The sequence below is a fragment of the Anser cygnoides genome, chromosome 19, assembly GCF_040182565.1.
Source record: "Anser cygnoides isolate HZ-2024a breed goose chromosome 19, Taihu_goose_T2T_genome, whole genome shotgun sequence".
Taxonomy (NCBI): domain Eukaryota; kingdom Metazoa; phylum Chordata; class Aves; order Anseriformes; family Anatidae; genus Anser; species Anser cygnoides.
Window position 1 is genome coordinate 9,073,495 of NC_089891.1, and position 25,267 is coordinate 9,098,761.

The window sequence follows — 25,267 nt, forward strand, 5'->3', positions numbered from 1 at the left end:
TTTCTTCTGAAGACACAAACTCCCTGTGGCAATATCATAGTCTGTTACAGCAGCACATATCAGATAGGTTCCTCAGTGCCTGATGACTGCATGTCCCCATACAGAACTAACACACTGACGGCACCAACTGAAACAAACCTATTGCCTTCCTGGATCAATACTGCAGCTACCTGCAAAAGTGCCTTTTATTAACAGGTGTATTTTCTGCTACTCCTAGGAGTCACAGAACTTCTGAAAAAAACAGGAATGCTTGGAACAAGCCAACCTCTGCAGTACTGATTCTGCTGTACCATGTTTCCCAAGTATCAACAAAGCCATGAAGTATAGAGTCAGCAAGATGACCACACTGATGGGCTGTCTCCCAAACCTTCCACCATCTCTTCAGTTTTCTCCCCCAGCCCTGCTCCCTCCCCTCTGTCTCTCCTTTCGGGGTGCCTTTGCAGGGGCTGCCTAGACCTTTGCTGGTTTGTGCTAAGTCTTTCAGTTCAGTTTTGTGCTGTTATTCTCTTTGTCTGTCATCAGACTTTTCAGCTGACTCCCTCCCTGATGAAACTGTGATTTCTTTTGCCATTAAATTTAAAACTTAACTACAGTGATTATTTCCTGCAGTGGTGAGAATTCTCTCAGCCTTCCCACTCAACATGTCTATGGCTGGTGAGAAAACAAATTACCTGTATAAATATAAATGCTCACAGTTAATTGAAGTTTCCCATGCAAGCCAAGTTCTCATGATTGCTAGGCTCTCTATGCTTTTTTATTTTTAATAGGAGCACCTGTGATTTAGATTGGAGAATTTCAAAGGATGGAGACAATAAGCTCTGTTCTTTGTGATTCTTTAGACATGATAACTTGCTTATTACTTCCCAAGTAACTGTAAAAGTGATGTTTATTCTGCTTTCACTGGTCTATTCTGAAAGGGCTTGAAATTCTACACAACAAAATGTGCTAGCATTTTAAATTTGTCCTGATACTTCGCTATCCATCACTTTGATTTCTAGTTTACTTGGTGTGATTTTTTTTTCAACTGTTTTTCTCAAATACTTTTTCCTTTCCTTGTACGTGCCCTTTCCCTCGCAACAGAGCAGCTGTAGCCAGTCTGACAGCATTACCTCCCCTGTGCCCAAAAGCTGGGGGCTTATGATGCAAGAGAGCTTATGGGTGAATTGCAACATTAAGAACTTGAACTGAACCAAGCTCACAAAGAAGCAATTAGAACAAGCACATAGCTTCCCCTGAAAAATAAATAAACTTCGGGGTTTAATCACCCACTGATGAACAGGATATTTACTCCGCACAGAATGAGTGCCCTGCATTTTACAAACAATTAATTGACCTGTGTAAGAGAGAAGGAAGTCGTGGTTGGTAGGCTTTTGAAAACTGTCCTTAAGAGTGGCCGAGATCAGACGAAGAGCTCACACCACTGCAGGAAGGAAAGTCCCGCGGCTCAGCTCTGCGCACCCAGATGTAAAAGCAGCTCCAACAGGAGCCCAGAAGCCCAGACCCTCGGTGCCCAGGAGCACCCCTGAAGGCAGCGGGGACAAGGCCCCCGCCTGCCGCCCTGCGGCTCCTGTGCCACCGGGGGGCAGCACCGCATCGGGCTGCAAGGTCCCGGCCCGGGCACCCGTGGCTCTGAAAGGAGGCTTGGCAGAGCATTTCGTGCCATCCCCCGGTGGTTTCTAGCATGAAGCAGACGGCACATCATCGCTGCTTTTTCCACCAAAGGTCACACACAAACGCACTTAGGTTAGACAAGAAAATAAGCAGCTGCTAGTTTGCTGGAAAGGAAAAAATTAACAGTGGCAAGGAGGAAGAGGCTTTTGGCTTAAAGCGTTTCTGTCCCAAAGCCTCTGCTTTGCAAGAGTACAAATATTATAACGTTAATCAAACGAGGTAGTAGGACGGGCAGGTCTCTTTCTGAACATGCTTAGGTCAAGCAGGACGTGGCCCTGCCAGAAGAACTGCTCAGAAAAGGCATGCCACGAAGGGCCCGAGAATTTTCCCTAGTTCTCCTGTCAAAGGGGTTTTTAACAGCTAGCTTGAATTCTTACCGAAAGCATTCCCTAGCATAAAAAACGATATGCTGGGGAAAATTCATGCAAGTTTATCTAAAAAATGCAAGCTCAGACTTTTAGATTTAAAAACAAATGTTGAGACTTTCAAATACCTTTATCTCAAAATTATCATTCTTCCTTGGTCCTGATAACCAGAAAACAGTAACAAACTGCTAAAAATTTCAATTTAGAAAGGTAACACCATCATTTCTTTCCTAGTTTAGGAATTAACACATAAATGGTACTGCAATTTTTAAAGTGAAAAGCAGCTGCTCTTGCTCTTTCCTAGCCCTTCATGAATCATAAAAAACTCTCTTTAAGAAAGAGAGTCTGAGGGAAAAGGGTCTCTTTCTCCTCTCAAGCAAGTGGCCTCCAGTTACTACTAATGTGAATGACACCTGCAGGCCCTGTTCTGCAAGGTGCTTTTTCTTGCAGTCTCACATGAAACATGTCATTGTGCATATGGATTGGCTCTTTCAGGTGCAAAACACCATAAATGCACAAACACAGCCTGAATCTAACTGGGGCAGATAGGTGTCTGCACATTGCTGTGTGCACGCAGGAGAACCAACAGGCCCAACAGTGCAAATAGGAAAGCAAAAGCCTGCCACCTTCAGCTCACCACGCCTACATACTACCTTATAAATCCAAGCCTGTCCCCATCCCAAGCTGATTTTAGGAGATCCTTTTATTTGTCTTCTCAAAACATAAATATTTAGCAACACATCTCATCTTATATTTGCTGAGTTCAGCTTGGTGACAGGTAGAAATCTGAAGAGGCTTTTTGGTTGTTTTTCAATAACATATTGTTTGACCTCTAATCTGGGTTTTAATCTGCTTCAGTAACACATTCAAGACTTATTTCCCGAATGTTTCCAATGAGACAATGAGGCTTGTTTGGCATCCAGAAGACATGCTCATAACAGGACATTTGGACTCCTTGTGTAGTTGTTTACTTCCTGGGCCCAGTCTTCGCTGGAGATGTCTGTTGATCTAATGTCCCATATTTTAACATATTTTTGATATATCTGTAAGAAAAAACAAAAGTGCTCAAAGCAGTACACAGCACTCTAAGAAATCAATGTATCAAATATGTTTCAGGAGAGCAAATAACCTTTATTACTGCTAAATCCAAAAGTTAGGATTAGCCACAGGATGATCTGAAATAGACCAATGAATTGTCCAATGGCTACTCCATCCTGCACAGATGACATCATGAAACTTCCCAGAAACCAGTGCTTTTCTGAGCCATGACAGGGACTATGGGAAGGTTTGTGGAGGAACTTTTAGCTTTGTAATTCAGCAAGAGACATGTGAATGTGAGCACTCACGTGCTCACCCTTAAACTTAATTAATGTATTTACCTGCTGCTAAGCCGGTCCATGACAACAGATCTAGGCGCCTGAAATCACTTGTTGCAGAGATGACATCTTCCATACATAATTTATGAAATGTATCTATATGATTCAACACTGAGAACAAGCTTCACAGATATTCACTTGCAAGTGGTCACTAATACGAACATGCAAGATTCAGTGCAAAGTTCAGTTCAGAGTTTTCTTTATTAAAACACCTTTTCACATTCCCCATAGTAACACATTTGTATGGACACTTGTGGGATGCTAGAATGAACATTTTTCAACAGAAGAGTGATATGAAGTCAGTCATTTGTGAAAGGCTTATGATACAAAAAACATTTGCATAGGGAACAATAAATTAGAAATACTAGCCAGTAACTGGAGCTTGAAAATTTTAAAGTTTGGAATGACGATATAAAACCTTTTTGTATTTCTTGCTGGTTTTGTGCCTTTGATGCAATGCTTAAAGCAGTAACTATATATGTATATACACATCCATGTCCTCTCTTTCACTGTTTTCTAATTAAAATGAGAACCTTCTTACCTGTGGCCCAGATCTTGTAGTAATTTAATCTGCAGTAAGAAAAGGAGAGCAATTGCAGTGTCAGAGACCAGCTTGTTAAAGGATGTTAAAGGACAGTACTTTTTGTTTTTCTGTTAAACTAATGCAACTGAAAAAAACATGGGCTTCAGAGATTAGATCCAGGTCCAGAACTGGATCCATGATAATCATTTATCATACTACAGAGAAGAGGAATAGGTATGGAGTTCCATACTGGACAAGCTGGGCACAAGTATAACTTCAGATCTCTCCTAAAATCCCAGGAATAAGCATTATACATAACTTTCAGATACAAACTCACCGACATCGGTGTAGTATCCACCCACTCAAGATGTTTATTTTGCATCATCCAAAATAAGTGTGATTAGCAATCATTCCTTGAAGAACCATCACAGCAAACTAACCAACAACATCAGAACTTTTAGAGGGAAAAAGCAGTTTAGCAAAGAATAAAGAATATTTGTGTCTCTACTGAGAGAATCACTTGGTAAAGTACTGAATCTCTGAACAGTTATTCAAGTTTTTAGAGAGCCCAGAGCTCACTCTTCTGTTAGGCCCTAATTGCAGTGTAGCATCCAAGTGAGCTATAAATTAGCTGGCTCCAAGACTGGTAGCAGTCCAGCTGCTGCAGCACAGGGAGTTCAGCGCAAGATGCAAGATCATGTCGAAGTACATACATGGCTGGGCAGGCTGTGCTGAGCTCTGTTCTGCCACAGTAGAGTGTTACTGATTACCAAGTTAGCTAGTTTAAAGCAAGCTTAGATATTTCTACATTCTATTAGCATCACAGTAGTTACTGCACTGCAGAAATGTACTTTCTCAGCCGTAGTTTCCCCTTTTATTTCCTCAGAGCATGATGAATTGGGAGGCTAGAAAGACAAAATTGCATTAGCAGGGGAAATTAAAGATGGGAACCTAGGTCAGTGGTTTCCAGAGCCACTTCCCTATGAGAATTTTTTTTCAATTTTTTCCATTAAATGCTTTAGGAATATCTCTATTGTTCCCCCTGAGGAAATAAACTTTGAAAAGAAGAGCCTGGCAAACTCATAAGTAAGTGCTGCAGAGCTTTTGAAACAGTTGCAACATCTTCCATCTCGGCTTGTTTTCTTCTCCCAGATGATGTTTGAGATGAGTATTCTAGGTAGCATCAGGATGCCCTTGTATTCTCTGTTGGCAACAAGACCAAAAAAAAAAAAAAGTATGAGTATAAATAGCCCCCTGCCCTCTCCTGTCTTTTTTGATCAATACAAAAACTTAAAATAAAATAACATCTTCCTTAGACCACTGTACAATGAACTAATAAATATGCACAGTTCCCTGGGGAGATATTAGCATTATCTTCATCAGATAAAAAAGGAGATAAGACAGTTGGGGATTTGGGTTAACAATCAAAGAGTGAAGTGCAATACTGTAAAGCAGCAACATCTGTAACTGCGTGTTTACTGATAAAAGTTAGATTCTTATAGAACTTGCTGGCACTGAATGGATCTGAAAGTCAGTTCCTTTATTTACAAGTAGATGCCCAGTTACCACAATTAGGCCCTGATCTTCAGTTCCACAAGAACAAAAAACTTTCTCAAGAAGCATTTGAGTAGATTAACAGAGAGCAATGCATCATCCAACTTTCAGACACCACCTTTCTACTCCTTCCAGTAGGTTATCTGCTCAGTACACACTGGGGAGATTGAAACCTGGCACTGAGAACCACGAGAGGCAGCATGCAGTTGGAGGAGTCCTCTGCACTAACCAGTGGGAAGGGTCAAGGAGAGATCCCAAGCTTTATAGACTTTATGTTACATGACAGAAATAATTCTGTCCACCGAGGATTCACAACTGTCAGGTCTTTCCTGACATCAGTTGCCATAGCAAGTCTTCCTCCCACAAATATCTGCTAAGAGTACGTGATGGCCTCTAACCTAATAGTTTAGTCTGTCAGCACTGAGGCGCCTAATTCCTTTTGTGGACTTACCCCCAAAGGATTTGCCCCATGAGTCAGAGGCAGGAATTCCTGGTTTATAATTCAGTGTTTATTTCAGAGTATCACCTTGTTTTTCATATCCTGACTGCCTGAAATGCCCCCCAGTTTTAAATTGACACATCCTTCATCCTCATTTCCTGTCTGGAGCTATTGTGCCATGTTACTGTCCACAGTTAAACACGTGCCAGATCCCCCTTCCAAGGGGGTTTGCTGGCAACATGTGCTAGGTTGTGCTATGTTGTGCTAGCAACATGAAGCAATTTCTTTACTACAGAAAATTTACAAAATGCATTTGGGATCACTTGAGTAAGATGAGAAAGTAGCTGAAAACAAACATATTTCTGCAAATAGATTTAATTTTTACATGTTTCTATCACCGAGGGTACATTCTGAGGCCATACAAATAGGCGGCTAACAGTACACTGTGTTCCAACTGAGGCTGCCAGTCCTCATATACTCCTTGGACAGACTCAAACAAACAAACAAACACACAGAGGCAATACGGGAGGAGGAGATATGAAGTCAGAATGTACCGCTGAGGTAAATTTGACACAATACCAATTAGTATTTGGCGAAGTGGCTATCTCATTGTTAAGATATTTCCTTCAATATGTTTTCAGAAACTGGGACCATTAAATAACTCAGAAAGATTGCCAGCTCTGATTTCAGGAAGGAAACCTCCTCCCAGTTCCTCTCTAAGTAATTCATTTCTTTTGCAAATACTTCCTATGGATGGCGTTTAAGATACAAATTCTTGAAACAGAGGAGAAAGAGGTAAGAACCCCCACCCCAAAACTGTGGGTTCATTTCTAACCGTCCCAAAAGCCCAAGACATTCAGGTTAATGTTAGCCTGGATGGCAAATCAGTCAGGACTATAGTGCAATTAAACCTTTATACAACTCAAATAACTCAGAATTTAACTGACTGTTTTTCTAATACACCACTTTTCTTGACATAATGCAAACACTTTAATGATTCTGTGTAACACAGCACTTACTGTTAGTAAACAACATTTACTGTCTGAGCCCTGAGCTCAATTTTATAACGGTCTCTCAGTGAAGATGAAGCAAAGTTCCTGAATTTCCATCCTGGATTATATTTACTCTGACAGAAACTATAGAGAGGCAAAGGGATGGGAGCAAGGCTAGCACTTATTATTAAAATGATTTTCTTCATCTTTCTTTTCCTCCATGTAGTACTCTGTTTTGGCTGTGACTTCAGAAAGATCTGAAAGATCAGAAAGTTCACTGCAGAACTGAATAAGTTAACAGAATTTATCTGAGGAGCAGAACCCACATTGTTGTCCGAACTTAGAGAGTGAAAGGGACAGTGAGATCTGATGTTGAGACTCCACCATGATTACTGAAGCAAAAATATTGCATGTCCTCCTGTCTCTGAAAACATAGCTCTTAGCAAAATACTGCTGTCTCTGTTGTTTTGCCTTTTGTCCCATAGACCCTTCTGGAATACCTGTTACTGCTTAGACAGAAGCAAATTCTACAAGTTTTTTGATATGTCACTATAGGTAAGTAATCCATCTGGCATTTCTTGCAATTAAGATGCCTGCTGAAGGCCTCCTTCCACTCACAAATTAGGGGAGTAGCAAACCAAAAGCAGCTGCACCTCCGAGCCAAATATTTCAGCTGGCTGTAAAGAAGCAGAACAGCTGGGGAGGAAGTTTGAGCCACTTGATCACTTTATGAGGAGCATTTTCCTTTTCTTGAGTAGGACCAACAACTCCTCGTTTGGACCAAACCTCAGTTATGCACTGAGTGAAAATGACCTACAGAGAAGAACTGTTGCAACAAAATAACGCTAGAAAGACCTTTAGCAGTTCCCTGACTCTTCTGTTCTCATCTATGTTGCCTGGAAATTTATCTGTCCAATCCTACCGCAAGTCACTTCTCTGGAGGGTTCCCAAGAGGGATGGTGCTACATTTTTGTCACAGATTTTATTAGGAATAGTAGTGGGCATCTAAGAAGAAGAAGGTTGGGACCTGTTTTTGCCATATCTTTTAAAGCACTAATTATTCAAAAAAGGAACAGTTACTACATTAGGTACATGAACAGTATCTGAAGATGGGACAGTGTTACAGATATGAACTGAGTAAGACTATTTAGGAAAACTCAGGTAAGATGTGCAAGTGTTGTAAGCTGATTTTTCTTTGTGCTGTTTCTGAAAATGAGGTTAGTTTTACAGAGAATCTAAATTTATTACTCTCCTACTGTTAACAGGGATTTATACCAACAACACAAAGAAAACTGCCCTCAGCTGACACTTTTTCCCCTTAGAATCTAACATTACTTCATAGATTGTATGGTTTAACAAGTTTTAATAGCCCAATTATTTAATTAATAGAAAAGTAATTTATGTGGGGTGGTCAGCACATTTGCACTGAAGCAGCCTCATTATACTTTCATGGAGAGATTTTTGACTCATTTTTGGCCACAGGAACAGAAAACAAAAGATGTTCATAAAATTTTAGCCTTTCTTCCAATGTTCTTGATAAATGGTGGGGATGAGGGGGGAACAAACTCCTCCCAGAATGGACACCAGATATCTGTCACAGCTACTCTTGACTATTTTTCCCTTTGTGTTGGACAGGGACAAACTTTCTTCTGTGTGACTTTCCAAGGAATGCCTGGTATAACACAGAGGAGGGTTTAGCTCAATTTATTTTTAGAAAATTGAGAGCAAAGAATAAAAACAAACCTTTAAACTAAGACAGACAATGATATTATAAACCCCATTGGCCTGTTAATATGTCTGTTTATTGTAACACAATCTGTGACCTTCAGTGCTCTGCCAGTGTCTGTAAATAATACAATGGACTGCTTTTTTATCCCAGGGGGATGTGAGTGCTGATGGAGACTTTCAAAATTCAAATGGATGCAATAAGCTGACGTAGACTGTGCTATTGTGATTCTTATTTATGAGTCTTTCACTTTTTTCTTTTTAAGTAAAGTTCCAAAGCCACAAAGTGGATGGCAAAAAATCCCACCACACCACCAAAAAAAATCTTTCTAACCCCTGGTTAGAGGTTGGATTGATAGCTTATCTAACATTCAGAGTAGTATTCCTGAAATGTACATTCCTGAATCAGATTTCTTGAGAGCAGAACTGCTCATTCAAGTCATTGTCTTTTTTTTTTTTAATTTCTATTTTTTCACTGATTTCTTAGCCCTATAAAGCTGTTCAGCATATTGTACCTCAGCCTGCAGAACCACTGTAAAACCCCTAGTAGTTTAGCTGAGCTCCTCCACATATGGTACTGTTCTCACCTCTCAGAAAAATATAGCTGCGACATATCTATGTACTCTGAAGTTGCTTGCCTACAAAATTTCATACAGTGTCTCAGTTTTCACCACCAGCCCACAGAGTCATCCCGTTTGTTGTGTCAGCGCATAAAAATGAACCCAGAAGGAAACAGTGAATGGAAGTGACTTCTTCCTCAAGTGCAAGGGATCAGACATTCCTCCTTAGTTTAACTTTTCTTTTCACATTTTAGGAAGGAGCTCACTTTTCTGGATATCCTAATCACAGAATGAATGTGTGTGCATGTGAACAGGCACACCCTGAGGGGATTCACTGGCACCAAAAACATTATAGATATTACAAATGGAACTAGAAAAATGTCTCTGTCACTAGTGATATGTTAACCAGCTTAGCAGGCTTCCATATCTGAATCTTGAGTGCCTCAGTTCCATCAGGACCCTGAAGCAAGCAGCAGCCATCTCCAACCTTGTGCCATTCTGTCAGCATGAATATTTATGGTACATATCCAAAGTTATGCAGGTGTTTAACACAAACTCTTGGAAAATTAGTATTTGTCATTTACCTCCTGTGACCAGCACTACCAAATACCAGTCAGTTCCACAGGCTTTTAAACTGACCGTTCTATAAACGTAGTACTGAAAGCCTGACCAGTAAGAATATTTATGAGGGGATTGCCCAGTAGCTGTCCAGTGGAGGTTCTGAACAACAACAACAAAAAATTAAATGTAGCAATACTAAAACGTAGAACTCTATCTCATTAGATACACAATAATCTCAACCTAACTTTCCTATCTTTAATTTCCCATATAAAAATGCATACTTACAGAATGCCTGTTTTCCATAGAATCTGCAAAATAAAATACAATGTGTAAATAATTAAGTAGCACATTGAGGAGTGATCAGTTTCAGCAAACAGCCTTTTATGTTTAATGTAAATTTGTTTGTTCATCTTGCAATGATGTAAAACTGTTACCTTCAACTAAGGTTCAAATTCAGTGAAGAAAAGTTGTGTCAAGAGATCTTATGTTCAAAGCAGAGGGTTTGGACTGGGCTCTGTGTTAATAGTGTTTTTTTCTCTATAAATGTGGAGTAATCTCTTTATGCTTCTAAGTATTTTTAAAATAGCAAGTAACAACATCAATCCTCCTATAGGCAGAACACATTTAAAGTTTGAGAATTGCTCTGAAATAAATATTAAAAGGATATCACGAAAAAACACTACTACTGGAAACAGACCTTAAGAAAGGTCTTTCAGAAACTCCCTTGGCAGCCAGCACAAGGAACAAGGAAACTGAATAAAGCTGAATTTAACTTTGCAGATAACAATGCTTAAGTCTCTCTTTCTCTCGCCTTTATGTTTGCAACCATGTACATTTATGTGCAGATAAGCTCATACTGTTTCTACCATCAGCATTTTTATTACACGCTTGTGACTCGTCTTCACTGAAAGCAAATCCATGAACACAGTATGCAATCAGGGTGCAATTTCTGGAATGCAGAGAAACACAGATTACCTGAATGTTGCTTTCACTGTACAGCATGAGTTTTCTTCAAGATAATTCTATCCACAATGTTTAGGCTAACAAAACACTTAGAAACTCAGGCAACTACAGCACATTATATCAGTGCATAAACTTAATTTCAGTATGAAATTGCTGCCTACATGTTTAGCCAGTTTGAAAAGAAAGAAAATAAAAAGTTACATAGGAAACACACACAAAGTTTTCTGTGTTCCAAAAGCAGCCAGAAGCGAACAAAAATGCTACTGACCTACTGCTACATCAAAGCTTGACCTTAAGTGGACAAAACTATATGTAAGGTTTATGAAGCGAAGTATTAATGAGCTGCAGTTTAGCCCTCTGTGACAATGTATTGTGTTTACAGGAAGGAGGAAATGAGAAATTTTGTATAAATTCCAAACTTCAAACAACGGGATGTTTACTACTCCAAAGCTACTAGGTCACAATGACAGATATCCCGCCTTCTTGTAATCTGTCACCCAGATTTAATATAGTGTGGTTTTCTAGCTAAGGACCATATCTCTACCAGGAAGATGTCACACTATGTGTCCTTTGAAAGTGCTGCTAGAAGGCCATAAGATTTCTAAGAGGTACCAGTCAGGTAAACCAGCATACATCCTCAGTGTTTAGGTTTTCTTCACTTAAATTGTTACCAGCAGACAGCACAACGATGTGGTGCTTATGCTGATTCTTTGCTACATCAATCTTTTCACAACCTTACTTTTTCATTCCTGTTAAAAATATGAAGTTAATTTTACGTGAACCAAACTAATTTTACGGTGATGAAAGAGAACAGAGATTTTTTCAAACGATACCTGACTTTCCCCTACTAACAAAAGCAGGGAAATAGAGATAAGCTGGATTCTAGTCATACACAGAAAATCTGGTCAAGTTTCCTCAGTAGGGCAAATAAGGAGTTGCATATTTTGTTAGGAGAAACAGATAAATGAGCTGAAGGTCCAGTGCTGCTGACTTCTAAAAGATTTCCAAGTATAGGTGCTTTTATGGATTTCTGATGGATTTAAATTCTTGCTGTTGCTTTTAGTTGATGGGGCTTAAAATTCAAAGAACACATTTTTACAGAGGAATACATTACTGGCAGTAATTTAAGGCAGTGTCATCCTCATCTACTCTGACCTTTCTTATTGCTAGATGCTATGGAGAAAAGAACATAGGCCTAAGCAGTTGCAATTTACAATCCATCTCAAGCCCATCTCCAACACTGGTGAAAACTAAGATGCTAGAATACCAGCAGAAGAAGCTGAACTACAGGCACATAGTATATTCTGCCAAGACTTTGATTGGAGCAGTAGCTTCTAACAGGGAATCTTAGCAGGCAGTTTAAGGAATAGGTCTTGCATAGGGGCATGCATGCAATTGTGCTTTGCATTTCAGGTTCAACCAAGATTAGAAGTTCCCTGCACGTTTGTGTCTTAGTGAAACCACCTGGCTTTGACTAACTTTTGGCTGAAGCTGTAGTCAGCATTTGGCTCTGGAATCAATGTCTCAGATTGAGGCTTTGGTCTAGAACATGTCTTAGAACCTAAAGATACACAGAGTTTTTATTTTGGAGAAGGAAGAGATTATTTGCATGATCTCAGACTGCATGGAACAAGCATGTGCTCATAAGACCTGGCTTTTGAATAATGTCATGAATCCCCTGACCTTGTGAGTTTTCTCTATGCTGGAAAAGGCTTTCAGTGGGAACTTTTAGCTAAGTACAGAGGTATTAAGCCCGAGGCTCAGTAGCAGGAAAGTATTGCAGCAGATTTCCTGATTGCTGGGACTGATTTTTAATAGTTTGTTCCAAAGCACTGGATGCAATGGAGATTTCTCATGCCTCTTTCCACTGGGATATATTTGTTTTTCCATAGTACATTGTTGGTTGCAATAGGATTCTTAGAATTTCCTGTCTCGTCACTGCAGTTGCCTCCAAGTAACCAGTTCACTTTTACAGACTTAGCAGCAGAAAGGCTGGCGCTGCATTTTGTTCACTAGATTTCCACTTTCCTGTTGAGAAGCTAGGAAGAGAGAGAGACCAGTTATCTTGCAATAAGCCACTATGAGTTCAACTCAGCGCACATCAAGATCAGTGCAAAGACTACCATTGGCTTCTGTGAGCTTTGGATCTGACGTAGAGCAAAGGCTGAGTTCACCAAAGGAGCAAGGCTTTACTAATACAGTGCATTCCCCAGGGAGTGCTCTGGGAAACATAAGGAGATCTGTGAAACAGAGTTGGCTCATCTTCTCAGCAATGTGATCAAAACTGTGCTACCCCAAGAACTGGGACGAGTGCTGAGGGAAGGGGTGGAGCTGAGAGAAAGAACCAGTATGGAGTTGCCTGGACTTCCTGCCCATACAGCCTCAGGGGAGGAGGAAAGGTGCGATGAAAGTAAATCATGCTTCTAAAGAGCCTCCACCCTCCCAGCCAAACTTAGCGTCTGACACATCCTGACCCCTCCCTCAGAACAGCACCAGCTGCCAGCCTGGCCTGCTGGGACTCAGGCACAGGCAAAGTAGGCAGCAAGGCCACGTTTTATCACTCTTGGCAGTCTGATGATTGAGACAATTGTCTGTTTTGCTTAAGTCTCGGACTGCCTCTGTTCTGAACAAAAGAAAATGGCTCTGGGACTTGGTTGGAAATTCCCCAGACTCCCAATATACTTTGACCTTTTCATAGGGCAGCCAGAGAAAGCAGTATTTTAAGGAAATTAGCTTATTTTGATAGATGTGAAGGACTCCTAGGCAAAGGTGTTATTGACCTGATACTAATTGTGAGCATTCCTCACAATTTGGACTTAAGGACTGATTTAAAGCTGAGGTCTGAAGCATTTTGTATTTTCTGTAAAATACTAAATTTGTAGCCTATTGCTCTAGGAAAAAAAAAAATCCAATAGCTGGACAAACTTCTTGAACACCGTGTCTTCTGCACTATTATTTGACTTTCAGTTGAAATCCACCTGAGTAGACTTGAATTTTACAAATGACCTGCTTTTCTTACTGTTATTGGGGTAACTATAGTTAATCCCATGCAGGTCTTCTGGGATTCAAAATGTGCATTTGACAGTTTGTTTCTCAGATTCCTGTTTATCTTTAAAGTAGCACCTCCTTATGCCTGGTACTCAGAATGAGAAAAGTAGCACAGCAGATAAGCTACGAAGTCTTATCATAGTGTGATGGACACACTGGAATGGGAGATAACATTGCCAATACTGGGAAAATGAAAAGGAATAATGGCAGATGCTCAGCACACTGCCAGATGCCTGGTCCTTAGAAAAGGTCAGAGCATTCTCTGCACTATGAAATCTTGATTTAGCACAAGGACAATAGCTGTGGAAATTAAAAAATAAATAAATAAATAAATAAATAACAGAAGTTGGTTATTGACATGGCATCTGCCTTACAGGGAACAGCAGTGAGCAGAGTCAGAAAAAGGAAGATGAAAAGTAATTTGGCTCAGTCACAAATAATTGCATCAGACATAACAACTACTGATACCTCTTCAGCTTCCTTTGTAATGGACACAATTTCTGAAATGCGCAGGCAACTCCTTGAAAAGACAAATCTGCTTATGAAGCACTTGATTAATTCTAATTTAACAAACAAACCACAAAAGTGATTTACAAGCAAATATTGGAAAAAAAAAGTTTTTAGGTCTTGGATGTTATATCTATCAAACTGTGTAGCCGACACCAATTCCCCAATTCATATAATTTTCCCAGAGGTCACATTTGTCTGAACCGTTACCTTCCTGAAGGAGATTGTACTCTCAGGCATTTGCTCAAAAATCTCAAAGAATAATCAAACATAGTGAAGATCATAAAGGTAAACCCCCTTCTGCAAGCACTAGTAATGTTCAGTATCTTTCAGAATTGGCCATTAATATACTTCTGTGAATATATTAATGACTTATTAAGATTTATTTCCTAAGGATCCTCCACTGCATTTATACTTTGCTACCTTGCAGTCAAATTTGATCAAAAATCAAAGCAAATTTTACATTTAAATAGACTGTAGCAAAGCTATCCAAAGCAACTGCATAGCTATGTGATGCACTGCTTATCTATTTGAAACACTTTTCCTGTGTATCAGTCAGGAAAAACAGACGTGATTAAAACAATAAACTGTTACTATGTTTCCAAGAATAACCGAAACTGTAGAATGTTATGCATAAAAGAGCAGGTGGACTGCAAGATTAAGGGCTGTTTGCATATCATTTGGCTAATTTAGACCAGTCTTTCAATCATATCTCATTTTATTGCAGTTCCCACACTACAGCAAGTAAAGTTCAATAAGTGCTTTGAATTCCAGCTCCCCCATACCATCCTTTGAGGTTACACTGCAACTCACAGAACATCCTTCTAATATCTAACACTCCATTTTGTCAAAAAATAGGAATAGTGAGAGGCATAATACTCAGCTTCACACCTCAGCAGAAGGCAAGCAAGGGGTTACGCAGTCAGCTTCTGTAGCTTGTTACAGGTCTAATCTACGCTCACTGGAAAACTTTTCAGAATATTAGTGGCTTTTGGGCTTAGGCCTGAAATGAGTTGTTTTTTCCTCATGATGCTGCCAGGCAATCCTGCATGAAGAGCCTAAGGCTGTTCTTCGATGTTTTTACTTTTAACTGCAAGGCTGTGAAAAATTAGTACAATGTATAGGCTCAGCACCAAGGCAGAAGTTCAGGATTCTGAAATTCTGTTCCCAGTGTTGTCACTGTCTGAACACATTACCTTAAAACAAATGACCTAATCTCTGTGTTTATTCAGCTGTAAAATGAAGATAAAACTGACTTAGAAGTCCTCACAAGGGAAAATTCAGTTATGTTTTGTAAAGTACTTGGAGATCCTCACATGAAAAGTTCCTTAGAAACAGAATACTGTGTTGGAGGGAGTGGGACATGCCTTATAAAACAGAAAATAATAGCAAATTAAAGCACAAAGATCAAAAATTAAACATACTATACAACAAAACCACTTGATAACATGGATGGGGAGAAAAACTGAAGAGTTTACAGCCCAAACCTAGACTTTCTAATACAAAGAGAGTAAAGGAAATCCTTTCTGATTTAGTCTTTGACAAACTATTAAGAAACCAACTGTGTCTGAACTCATTGCTACCAGAGCATTTATAGATGGTAACTGCTGGTAAGCTGCTAATGCCCTCATATAAATAATTCCAAGGTCTTTGTTACAGGAGGTAACACATGTACGGCAGAGTGGCTGGCACATCTGAGACAATTTTGATGGTGCTTAAAACAAGTAAGTAACAACCCATGCTACTAAAGTGATCTTATTGCTTTAGAGGTTTTTAGAGTTTACTGTTGTAAACTTCATAGATATTTGCTGGGGTTATGCCCAAACACAGTGTAATATTTTATAATGCAGAGCAAACATAGCTGAACACTTCTTAAACAAGTTGAAGAGTTCAACAAGTTGAACACTTCTTCAACTAGGATGAAGCGTTCATTTGCAGTTTGAGATGGGTTTGAATCACAACATAGCCTCCTAATCCCTAATGGGGTATGTTCAGCTCCAGATTCACATCCTGACACAAGGCCAAACTACTTAGCTTATACAATGCCAATGGGCTGATGAAGTAGACATTACAAATATTAATCTGACTGCATTGAGTGTCATTGATTTATGAGAAAATATGAAGGTGTTATACAGTTCATCAACACCTGTGATTTCTTAGCTGCTATTTGGAATGTTCTAATGTGACCTGGATTGCTTTTTAAGGCATTTATCTTCTAAATTATTCAGTCACAAATTTAACCCTAATCTCTATACAAATGCTTCCTTTATGTGTTTAATTTTTCACTAGCTTACTTACCATTATTAGCTTTTCTGATTTCACTATAAACTGTTTCAGTCCCCTTCTGTACAGGAGCTGGAAAATGTATTGGCACAGAATCAATTTCTTTTCTTTTTTGTGTTTGCCTTACGAAAAGCTCCTTAAACAAACAGAACACACTGTTTTACTTTCAGAGGAAATAGTTACATAAGCAGCAATCAGCCTGTGGAGTCTGTAAGAAAAAACAGCTACACCCCCTCCCCCAAACCCAGTCCATAAGGTTCTGAGAGGGAGATGTCTCATCTGCTACGTATAAAATTATCATCCATATAACCTTCCCTTTTAAAAATTAACATTCTAATAATTTTCTCAACTTTGATATTACTTTAATTTTACAGAAATATCTAACACTAGAGAAGAGTTTCTCTGGATCACTTAAAAGAGCTTCTTCAATTTGTTTTAAGGATTTAGGGATCCTAGACCTCATGAGATCTGTAATTTGGAAGACTAACTATGCCTTATTTTGGCAACTAACCTGATTAAATCTTAAAGTCACAAAACCAATCTATTTTGCTGTTCTTTGAGAAATATCTCAGAAGAATATCTGCAGATTTCATACTGCACAGCTTCTATTTAGGTGCTAACTAGGAAGTGTCTCCTCTCAGTTCCTCACTACATCAGAACTCTTCCATTACTGCACTGAGATCAGGTGGACATAGCAGGAGCGAAGGCTGAAAAGGCTTGTGGAAAGACAGAAAGTAATAAGAAAATGCAGAAAGAAAAAGATTTATGCCTCTAAGGACACAACTGGGAATACAAATGCAATGTTAGTCTTAGCCATCCATTTTTCAGACCCGTGGGGTTACAAGCTCTGTAAACTTCTGTTTCTCTGTGAAGTGGAAAGCAAAAAGCTCCTTTTTTTTTTTTCCCCTCCCTTTTTGACATCTCTGAAAACCTACCCACAGAGTTTTGATACCAAATTGTTATAACTATAGGCAGTTACCACAGTAGGGAAGAGCAAAGCCTTGGCCAAAGGCCTGAAAAGCTGAAGAACTCAGTTTCTCTACAGCCAGTGTAAATGCAGCTCTGGCAAGTAACAGATTTGAGCAATTTCCTTGATTTCTTGTGTAGTTTGGATTAATATTAAAGCAAACTTCTCCAGAAAATTGTATGCTTAAAATTGTTTTCTTCAGTTGGTTTAAAAGGCCATGCAGGCAGGGCTTAGGAGCTCGCTGTCTGAGGATCACAAAGCATTTTAGAAACATTCATTAATTTCATTTGAACTGAGTCACTTATAAAATCTCAGGAAAATTCTATCAATATCTCCCCTAATTTCTGAGTATCTTCACCAAAGTTATATTCTTTTTTTGTTGTTGTTTAGATCTTCACTAAGTTAGATTTTTCTATGTGAAGTAAAAAATAAAAATAAAAAATAAAAATAAAAAAAATTGAAGATGGTTGTATCCTGTCTGGAAGAAAATGGAAAGAGTTCACATTTCTGGATACAAAGTCCTGCACATTAGTTATTAAAACTTTTAAAGAATTTAGGCATATTGATCTGCAGCCAGACTAAAAATCAGGACTGTTACTGTTCTGCATTGCTCTGAAGAACCTCAGTGGTTCTGGCACCACATCCTAATTTTCTAAAGCTAATTTAATTTTTGTTAATTCTGTTAAGTGTCCATTAAAAGTTGGGACCTAATACAACAGAATCGAGATAGAAAACTGCTATTAATTTCAACACTAGTAGGAGCTGCACTGCACAAAGCACCTAATCCCAGCTTTCACACTGCAGTTTTAGCATGAATATTCTTTGCAAAATAGTCTGAAGATCATGAAATGCTTATCCTGTGCTTATGGACTATTGCTGAAATGATCAATACAAATTTCCAGTGAAGCAAGATGTGTTCTTTTCAGAATTTTAATGAAAGGTAGTTTGTTTCATTTGGAACACATTTTTTAGCAGACTACAATCCCAAATATACTCCTGTTGACTCTATGGGAAGATTTGGTGGGAGGTATTTCCTTAGCTTTTTGTTTTGAAAATTAATTACATTAAATTGTGATATAATGACACTGTCCATGTTATTTTCTTTGCTAATCTTCCAAAAGTTGTCTCAGTGCTTGGAGAAATTACTTTCATGATTTGACATTTTGTTCTCACTGACTTTTATAATGTTGCCACCCTGCAGATGACTAACCAGCTACAGAAGTAAAAGAAGCAGCATGTTATTATCCATGATTAGCAGTTTCTCCCTTCTCACTGTAGGGATATTTCTTGATCTTACTTTAGCACTGACATTTGGTTTAGCTCATATTAATAATAAAAGGTCTAAATCATTTGCCATCTTTCTATACAACTAAGCTTTAGAAAAGGTAGGCATTATATTTTTGTCAGGCATATAACCTCCACAAATATTCAATTTAATCATTCTTGAGTATGACTGCCTCTTTAAATATCAAATTAACAATCAACTACAACTACCCCAAATAAAAGCTGGCCTGCGAAGCTCCAGCTCTACCTCATATTTGAGGTAGCCTCTTCACCCCTACTTAGAAAGTAGGTATCCACCTATCCAAGCAGGCTTACCACCATCCATAACGTTGTAATGAACCCTGTTCTTTTTTGCTTATGATAGGACCATAGTACATACAAAGTTTTTGATGCACTAGCCTATTCACCATAATGCTGTGTTAAAAATCATTTCATAAATGGCCAGCTACTGCAGACATGGCTGGAAAAACAGGGTGAAACTACAACTGCTTTAAAATGTATTAGTCCTCCACTGGCCAAGACAAAATGTACATCCTTCTACAACTACGTAAACTTGTTCTGAGGTGGCATTCAGTTATTCCTGATTTCAAAAAGTGACCCAAAAACTATTGTTACAGTTTACATATTGCAGTATTCTTTCACAATACAAAAAATATGATTCTCCTACTCTTCAGATTAGTATCACCATTGACAACAGTGGTAGGAGGAACAAATAAATGGACAGATAAAATAATTTGAAGCTAGTCCTGAGTGATCAAAGCAATGTGGGGTTCCGCAGAAGGAACCAGACTGTACATGCAGTCTGCTGGATGAGACTTGCACGCCCAGAGAAGAGACAAGCGTGCTCTACTTTGTCTTCATTCAGAAAATAGGTGGTATCAAAACAGATGCAATTGGGATTTGGAGCTAGATGATAATTTGAAAGGTCTGTTCCCTAACAAGGACTGATCATAGCCCACAGAGAGATGTAAGTATTACAATTTGAAACAAAACTCGTGCAATAACATCAATGTGATAAAAGCACCAGTGGCAGTCCTATGGCTGTTAGTTTTGTGGGCGTGCTTGATTACTACAAGGGTATATAATGAAACAGATTTTTGTTTCTCCTTTCCCAAGAAATAGTCTCATCCTCTCCTCATTGCTAAAGACAATGCAGAGCTGAAAGAATTAAACTTGCAGCTTGGTTTCATATAACTCCTTTCGTTTAAGCAGCAACGTCATGATGCTCTGAAAGATTAACGCATTAAATGCTTGCAGTGCAGTTGCCATTTATGTGACCAAAGCATGCATCCACTTGTGTACTGGGTGCAACACAAGAAATTGATCAGGGAGTTATAACATTTCAATGTATTTGAAGCGTGGTTCAGTCTTACAGAATAAATTAACGTTCTGTATGTCATACATAGGTCTGTAACATGAGTCAGCATTTAGTTAGAATAGTCTGATCTAATTTATACACTCTCTTTTAAACATTATTTTGCAATTTAATGGGATTCAGCTATGATGGAAGTCTACATAGCACAGACACTTAGTCTCGTATACTGGAATCTCAGGAATGAGATGAAAAGCCTATTTTTAGAGATGCTGGTCTTGCATTTAATAGGATTTTTCATTTAAATTGTGATATATTAGCATATCTTTACCATTCTACATTGTACAATGCACACTCAGAAAACATTTGGAACAATTAAGTATTAGCAATTAAGTATTAGCCCTATTCTGAGAAAGAGTACAGCTATGTTATCCGCATGCAGAACTTAGCAGAGGTGGATAAATAGCATGCTAAGAATACAGGAAAAACTCTGTGATGAATGATACCAGCATGTCAGAAAAGAGCAGAAGAACAGGAGGACTGGCTTTAGCAAGAGAGCTTTGATGCCAAGCATGAAGAGTGAGCATTTTGACCAAACATCTGTATTACTAGCTAAACAAGCATGCCTTTGGTCTCTGAAATAAGTGATTGTTCCTTCCTACAAGGGAAAAGCAAATTTGTTCATTCCTTCATCAGTCTGCTTCTGATTAAGCTAAAACAAAGAAGCTAGGGCATAGCATAAATGTCTCTGGTGGGTTTTATTCACTCTTAGCTACTTGAAACCTTTTCTAAGTTTCTGAGAGATTTAACAGCTTTCAGCACAAGAGTATAATGATATCACTGTTCTCCAGCTGACAGAGAGTGATTCAAGTGTGCATTTGGTGAATAAATTTTAACAGATATTTCTCCTACAAGGTTGCAGAGACACGTACCTTAGACTCATGCTATGATTTCTGGTTATTGTTGCCATAGAGCTACTGTGAGACATGTGGGCCAAAATTACCTGGGTACCAATATTCTAATTTTTCTGTCTGATGTGTCACAAAACCCAGGATGGTCTCCAGCCCTCTCCAGACTGAAAGACTAAATACACTCTCTTCTCTCTCCCTTCTCTATCACAAGTGTATTACAGCTTTCATCCTTCAGCCAGTTCCTTTATAAACAAAAGCAATTCCTCTGATTTCTGTTCTCTCTGTTAACCTACCCTGTGGCTAACCTCAAACAGCTGTCAATAAATTTGGACTCTCTAACATGAGGATTCACAGCAGGCTGCTTTCTGCTCAGAGACACAGATCTAGCTGGGAGCCCTGCTCTGCAGAGACCTCACATGAACGGGATGGGCAAGTGACCGAGAGGATCCCTGGAGAGGAAGGACTGCAATGAACAAGAGCATGGTTGCCACAGCATCGTCTACATTAAGGAACACTATTGGCATGAAACTGTCATGCATGCAAAGCACAACCTGCTCTTACGTTCATAGATGCTAATGTCAGACCAGAGTCAGGGAGTAGCAACATGCACGAAATTACTCCCAAATCATAACCGTAGATGCCAGACAGTTTATTACCTCTGTGAGGATCAAGCGTTGATACTTCAACTTCAGTGTACTCCACCTCAGCACTCTCAAGGTCAGGTCCTGCCCCAAAAATATCAAGAAGATGTTTCTTTGTTGCACTGCATGCTTCACTTGAGCTGTGGGCCTGATCCTGCTGCCACTGAAATTAATGGACGTGTCTTCATTGACTTTGATAGGTGCAGGATCAGGCCCTATTTATGGCAGATGTGAGTTATAAGAGGTGTAAGGCCTACGTATTCCTAAGGTCCATCCCTACCTGAGAAGCAGCAGTACAACACAAACCAAAATTCTGAAACTCTGTGATGTGAGAATTGCGCCTTAATTCTTACTTTCTATTTAACACCTTCAAAAGTGTCACAACACAAATGGAGCAGGAGATTATCTGGGATTCTCCCCTATTCCTGCTGCAGCTACAGGTCCTCTCTCTTCTACATCTCTCCCTGCCATTACTTTTTCTTCCTTTTGCATGGCTGCTGTGGCAGGACACTTCCCATTGTCCACTTCCCTCGAGTTTAAAAGCCTTCTCTAAGTCTTTCATGACTACCCTCATCACCTCTCATACTCTCAATTTCTGCTTTGCCTCAAAGCAATTTCAGCACTTTTCCCTTGTGCTCTCCATAAAGAGAGTTTCCCTTCAAGCTCTCCATAGAATATTTACAACGGCCACCCATCTACCTCTTCAAAATGCTCCTTTCTACAATGCCCACAAAAAGCTTGACAATGATTAGACAGCTGATTTACTAAGACTACTGGCTGACCAGTAGTGGCTAGCTGGATGTAACAGAGACAAGCAACAGCTGTTACTTCCTGCTCTTTTCCTTGGGGTGTAGATGGATTTCTACTGGATTTCTGCAAAAGTTGGAAAGGACTATGGCAGTCATCCAGACTGGAATCCTGCAGAAATGCTTGCGGGTTCTTTAGAACAGAAAGATCTGATAATTAGAACAGTAAAATTTTGGAGCAGCCTTTCAACAGCATTAGTTTTGGAGCAATATTGCAATAGCATTGGTGAGAGAAGGAAAAAAAAAGCTAAGAAAAAAAAAACTGTTTAAGAAGGAATATTAGTCGATAACAAAGTTTAAATGACATGCTTCCTACAATAGCAAAGTTTCTTGAGGATTGATACAGCTTTATGTTCCTATGTTCCAGCTGTCTGTGTGTTTGTTTTACATGAGAGTGTCTCTATTTCTAATTTGACTTATTCAGGCCACAATGGGCTAAGTTCCATACACTGACCATAAGCTCTTTCCTCTTGCTTGCTGAAGTAAAAGCTATTGTCACACAAATACAGAATGGTTACTGTTATTTTTAGAATTATATGAATAATAGGCTTCTGTATCTGGTACACAGACCTGCAATAGCCTAGCTGGTTTTAATGAAGCTGCCTAATCTATAGTGGATAAAGACTGAAACCATTTATTTCCCGCACACATGCAGGTTGCTACATCAGAGCTAACTTCATCTGAAACAGGTAGGATAAAAAAAAAACAAGAATCATTGAGCTAGAGTTTCCAAAGGTCGTTTTCAAGTTTTTCTGTGAAATTATCCACATATTTAAGCAGTATTCTTTGAATAAATATTTTAAAAACACTGGTCATGAAGAATACAATATGCTAGATGATACAATAGTCGATGACACCTTTTAATGATTATAGATATTATCCCATGTGACATGTCAAGGCATTTGGCAGGTCATTTTATTCTGATTCATAACAGATTATTTTTAGGTTTAATGCTTAAATATTTCAAGATCTGTAGAAAGGAAGAAAAGACAGAGAAGTAAAAGAAGTCTGTAGAAAAAAAAATAAAAAACCCTGTTTCTGAATATATGTCATATAGAACTTAAAATTCCTACTATTAGTTGTAAACTGTCCTCCATCTGAAGGCCTCAGTTCCAGCACAACTAATTACACTTCACAATGCTGTTCGGAAATGGGTCTTGTCATTTCCATTCTGCACATGAGGAAAAAGATCTATATTTGTCAGTTTTCTCCACTATCAGAGAGAAGGAGGAAAGGACTGGACCTATCGAATCCTCACTGCTGCCACAAGAAAACATAACAGCCTTCAATTGTAATTAAAAATCTATATAAAATTAATAAAATTAAAATCTGTTGCTTAAGTTTGAAATTACCTTTATTTTCATCTGTTGATTTCATGTGATTTTCACCATCTTCAATGTAACCTGATCCTAAAATATTCAAGCAAAAGTAAAGCTGAGAAAATATTTATTAAAGCCAATCAAATGAATGAGTTAAACAGCTGCAGTTCCTATTGCCATTGTTTATTTACATATGAGAAATTCTACTTTTAGATTCACATTTAAAGCCAGTCATGTAACACGGGTGAGTAGGACTTTTTAAATAATCAGGTTAAAAAATAATAATGGGATAACTTTGCTCATAGCAGGTACTCTAAACAACATGTCCACCTATTTCATGAAGTGCACTGAGATCCTGGAAAGAAAGTGACCAGTAAGAGCAAGTTAACATTGCTACGTTGCGGCCAGACCGCGGGAGCACATGCCACAACTCAAATTTGCTCTCTGAACTCATTTTTTGAATCTGTGTGAAATCTGTCAAAATGAGGAAGAAATTCTCTTTTACCATCATTTTCCATCTGTAATATTAGTAACTGATTGCCTGGTAGAAGTGCCTGAGCAGATTTATAAACAAGTCTTTGTATAAGACATGCTCATAAAAAGCTATGTAAAGACAAAATGATAGAAGACACTTTGGAGGATGTTATTGGGATTATAGGATTACCAAAAATTTGGGCCCTGTCTAAACCACAACCATGCAAGTCCAAAGCTTAGAATAAATATTTAATTAGGTCAATTCACTACTAGTCTTACAGCAAAATATCCTACCAGAATAGTAGTCTCCATCATTGTGCTGTCTTGCCAGTTTTTCATTTGTCGAGTTTGTAGCCAAGGCAGATCTGAAAAGCAAACCAATAAAAGTTTATGTAATTATCCAAAACAGTCAATAAAATCAACATGATGATATGCAAATATCAGTCATTGTCTATGCTGACTACCACAATTTCTTAAGTACTGAAGCTAATGAAAATTTTGTTTCTGTCTTTATGATAACCATAAGTAAGCTTTAAAGTCAAAGGTGGTCCTTCTTGCATTACTTTAAGACTTCTGTATTTTTAATTTCATTTCTAAATGCAAATTCTAAATTCAAATGTAGGTTTGATATTCTTGTATTTCTCTTAGCTCTCCTTTTTCTATTTTTAGAGTATTTCCTCATCCTGTTGTTGTGTAAGCAGGTGGTGCATGAAGCACAACCATCTATTGTTTGCAGGTGTGTGCCATAATAAACTACATTCATACGGTGGAAGGCCCCAGACCTTTAAACAGAAATACTTCACCATTACCAGAAAGCAAGCTATCTTACCGAGACATCTCCATGGATGATCCTTTAGCTTGACAAAGAAGAATAAAAGCATCTATTAATATACTGTACAAGTAAATTAATTTTAAAATAAGAATTAAAAATAAACAAACAAAAAAAAAAACCACAGCAACTATCTACCCAAATCAGAGTAAATTCT

General features: G+C 38.6%; 1 protein-coding gene across 7 annotated transcripts in view; it reads right to left on the reverse strand.

Moving 5' to 3' along the window:
• Positions 1-4,962: 4,962 nt before the first annotated feature.
• PECAM1 (platelet and endothelial cell adhesion molecule 1) overlaps positions 4,963-25,267 on the reverse strand; it is a 38,137-nt gene continuing 17,832 nt past the window's right edge. For 2 of the 7 annotated variants that reach the window (XM_013179052.3, XM_048064364.2), the window contains 7 exons: positions 25,111-25,138; positions 24,576-24,646; positions 23,841-23,897; positions 21,698-21,766; positions 16,583-16,639; positions 10,052-10,074; positions 4,963-5,138 (listed from right to left, as the gene is read on the reverse strand). In XM_013179052.3, coding sequence (XP_013034506.3) covers positions 5,109-5,138; positions 10,052-10,074; positions 16,583-16,639; positions 21,698-21,766; positions 23,841-23,897; positions 24,576-24,646; positions 25,111-25,138 — 335 coding nt within the window. In that variant the 3' untranslated portion in view covers positions 4,963-5,108. The other 5 variants (XM_048064362.2, XM_048064361.2, XM_048064365.2 and 2 more) reach the window with 5 other exon arrangements.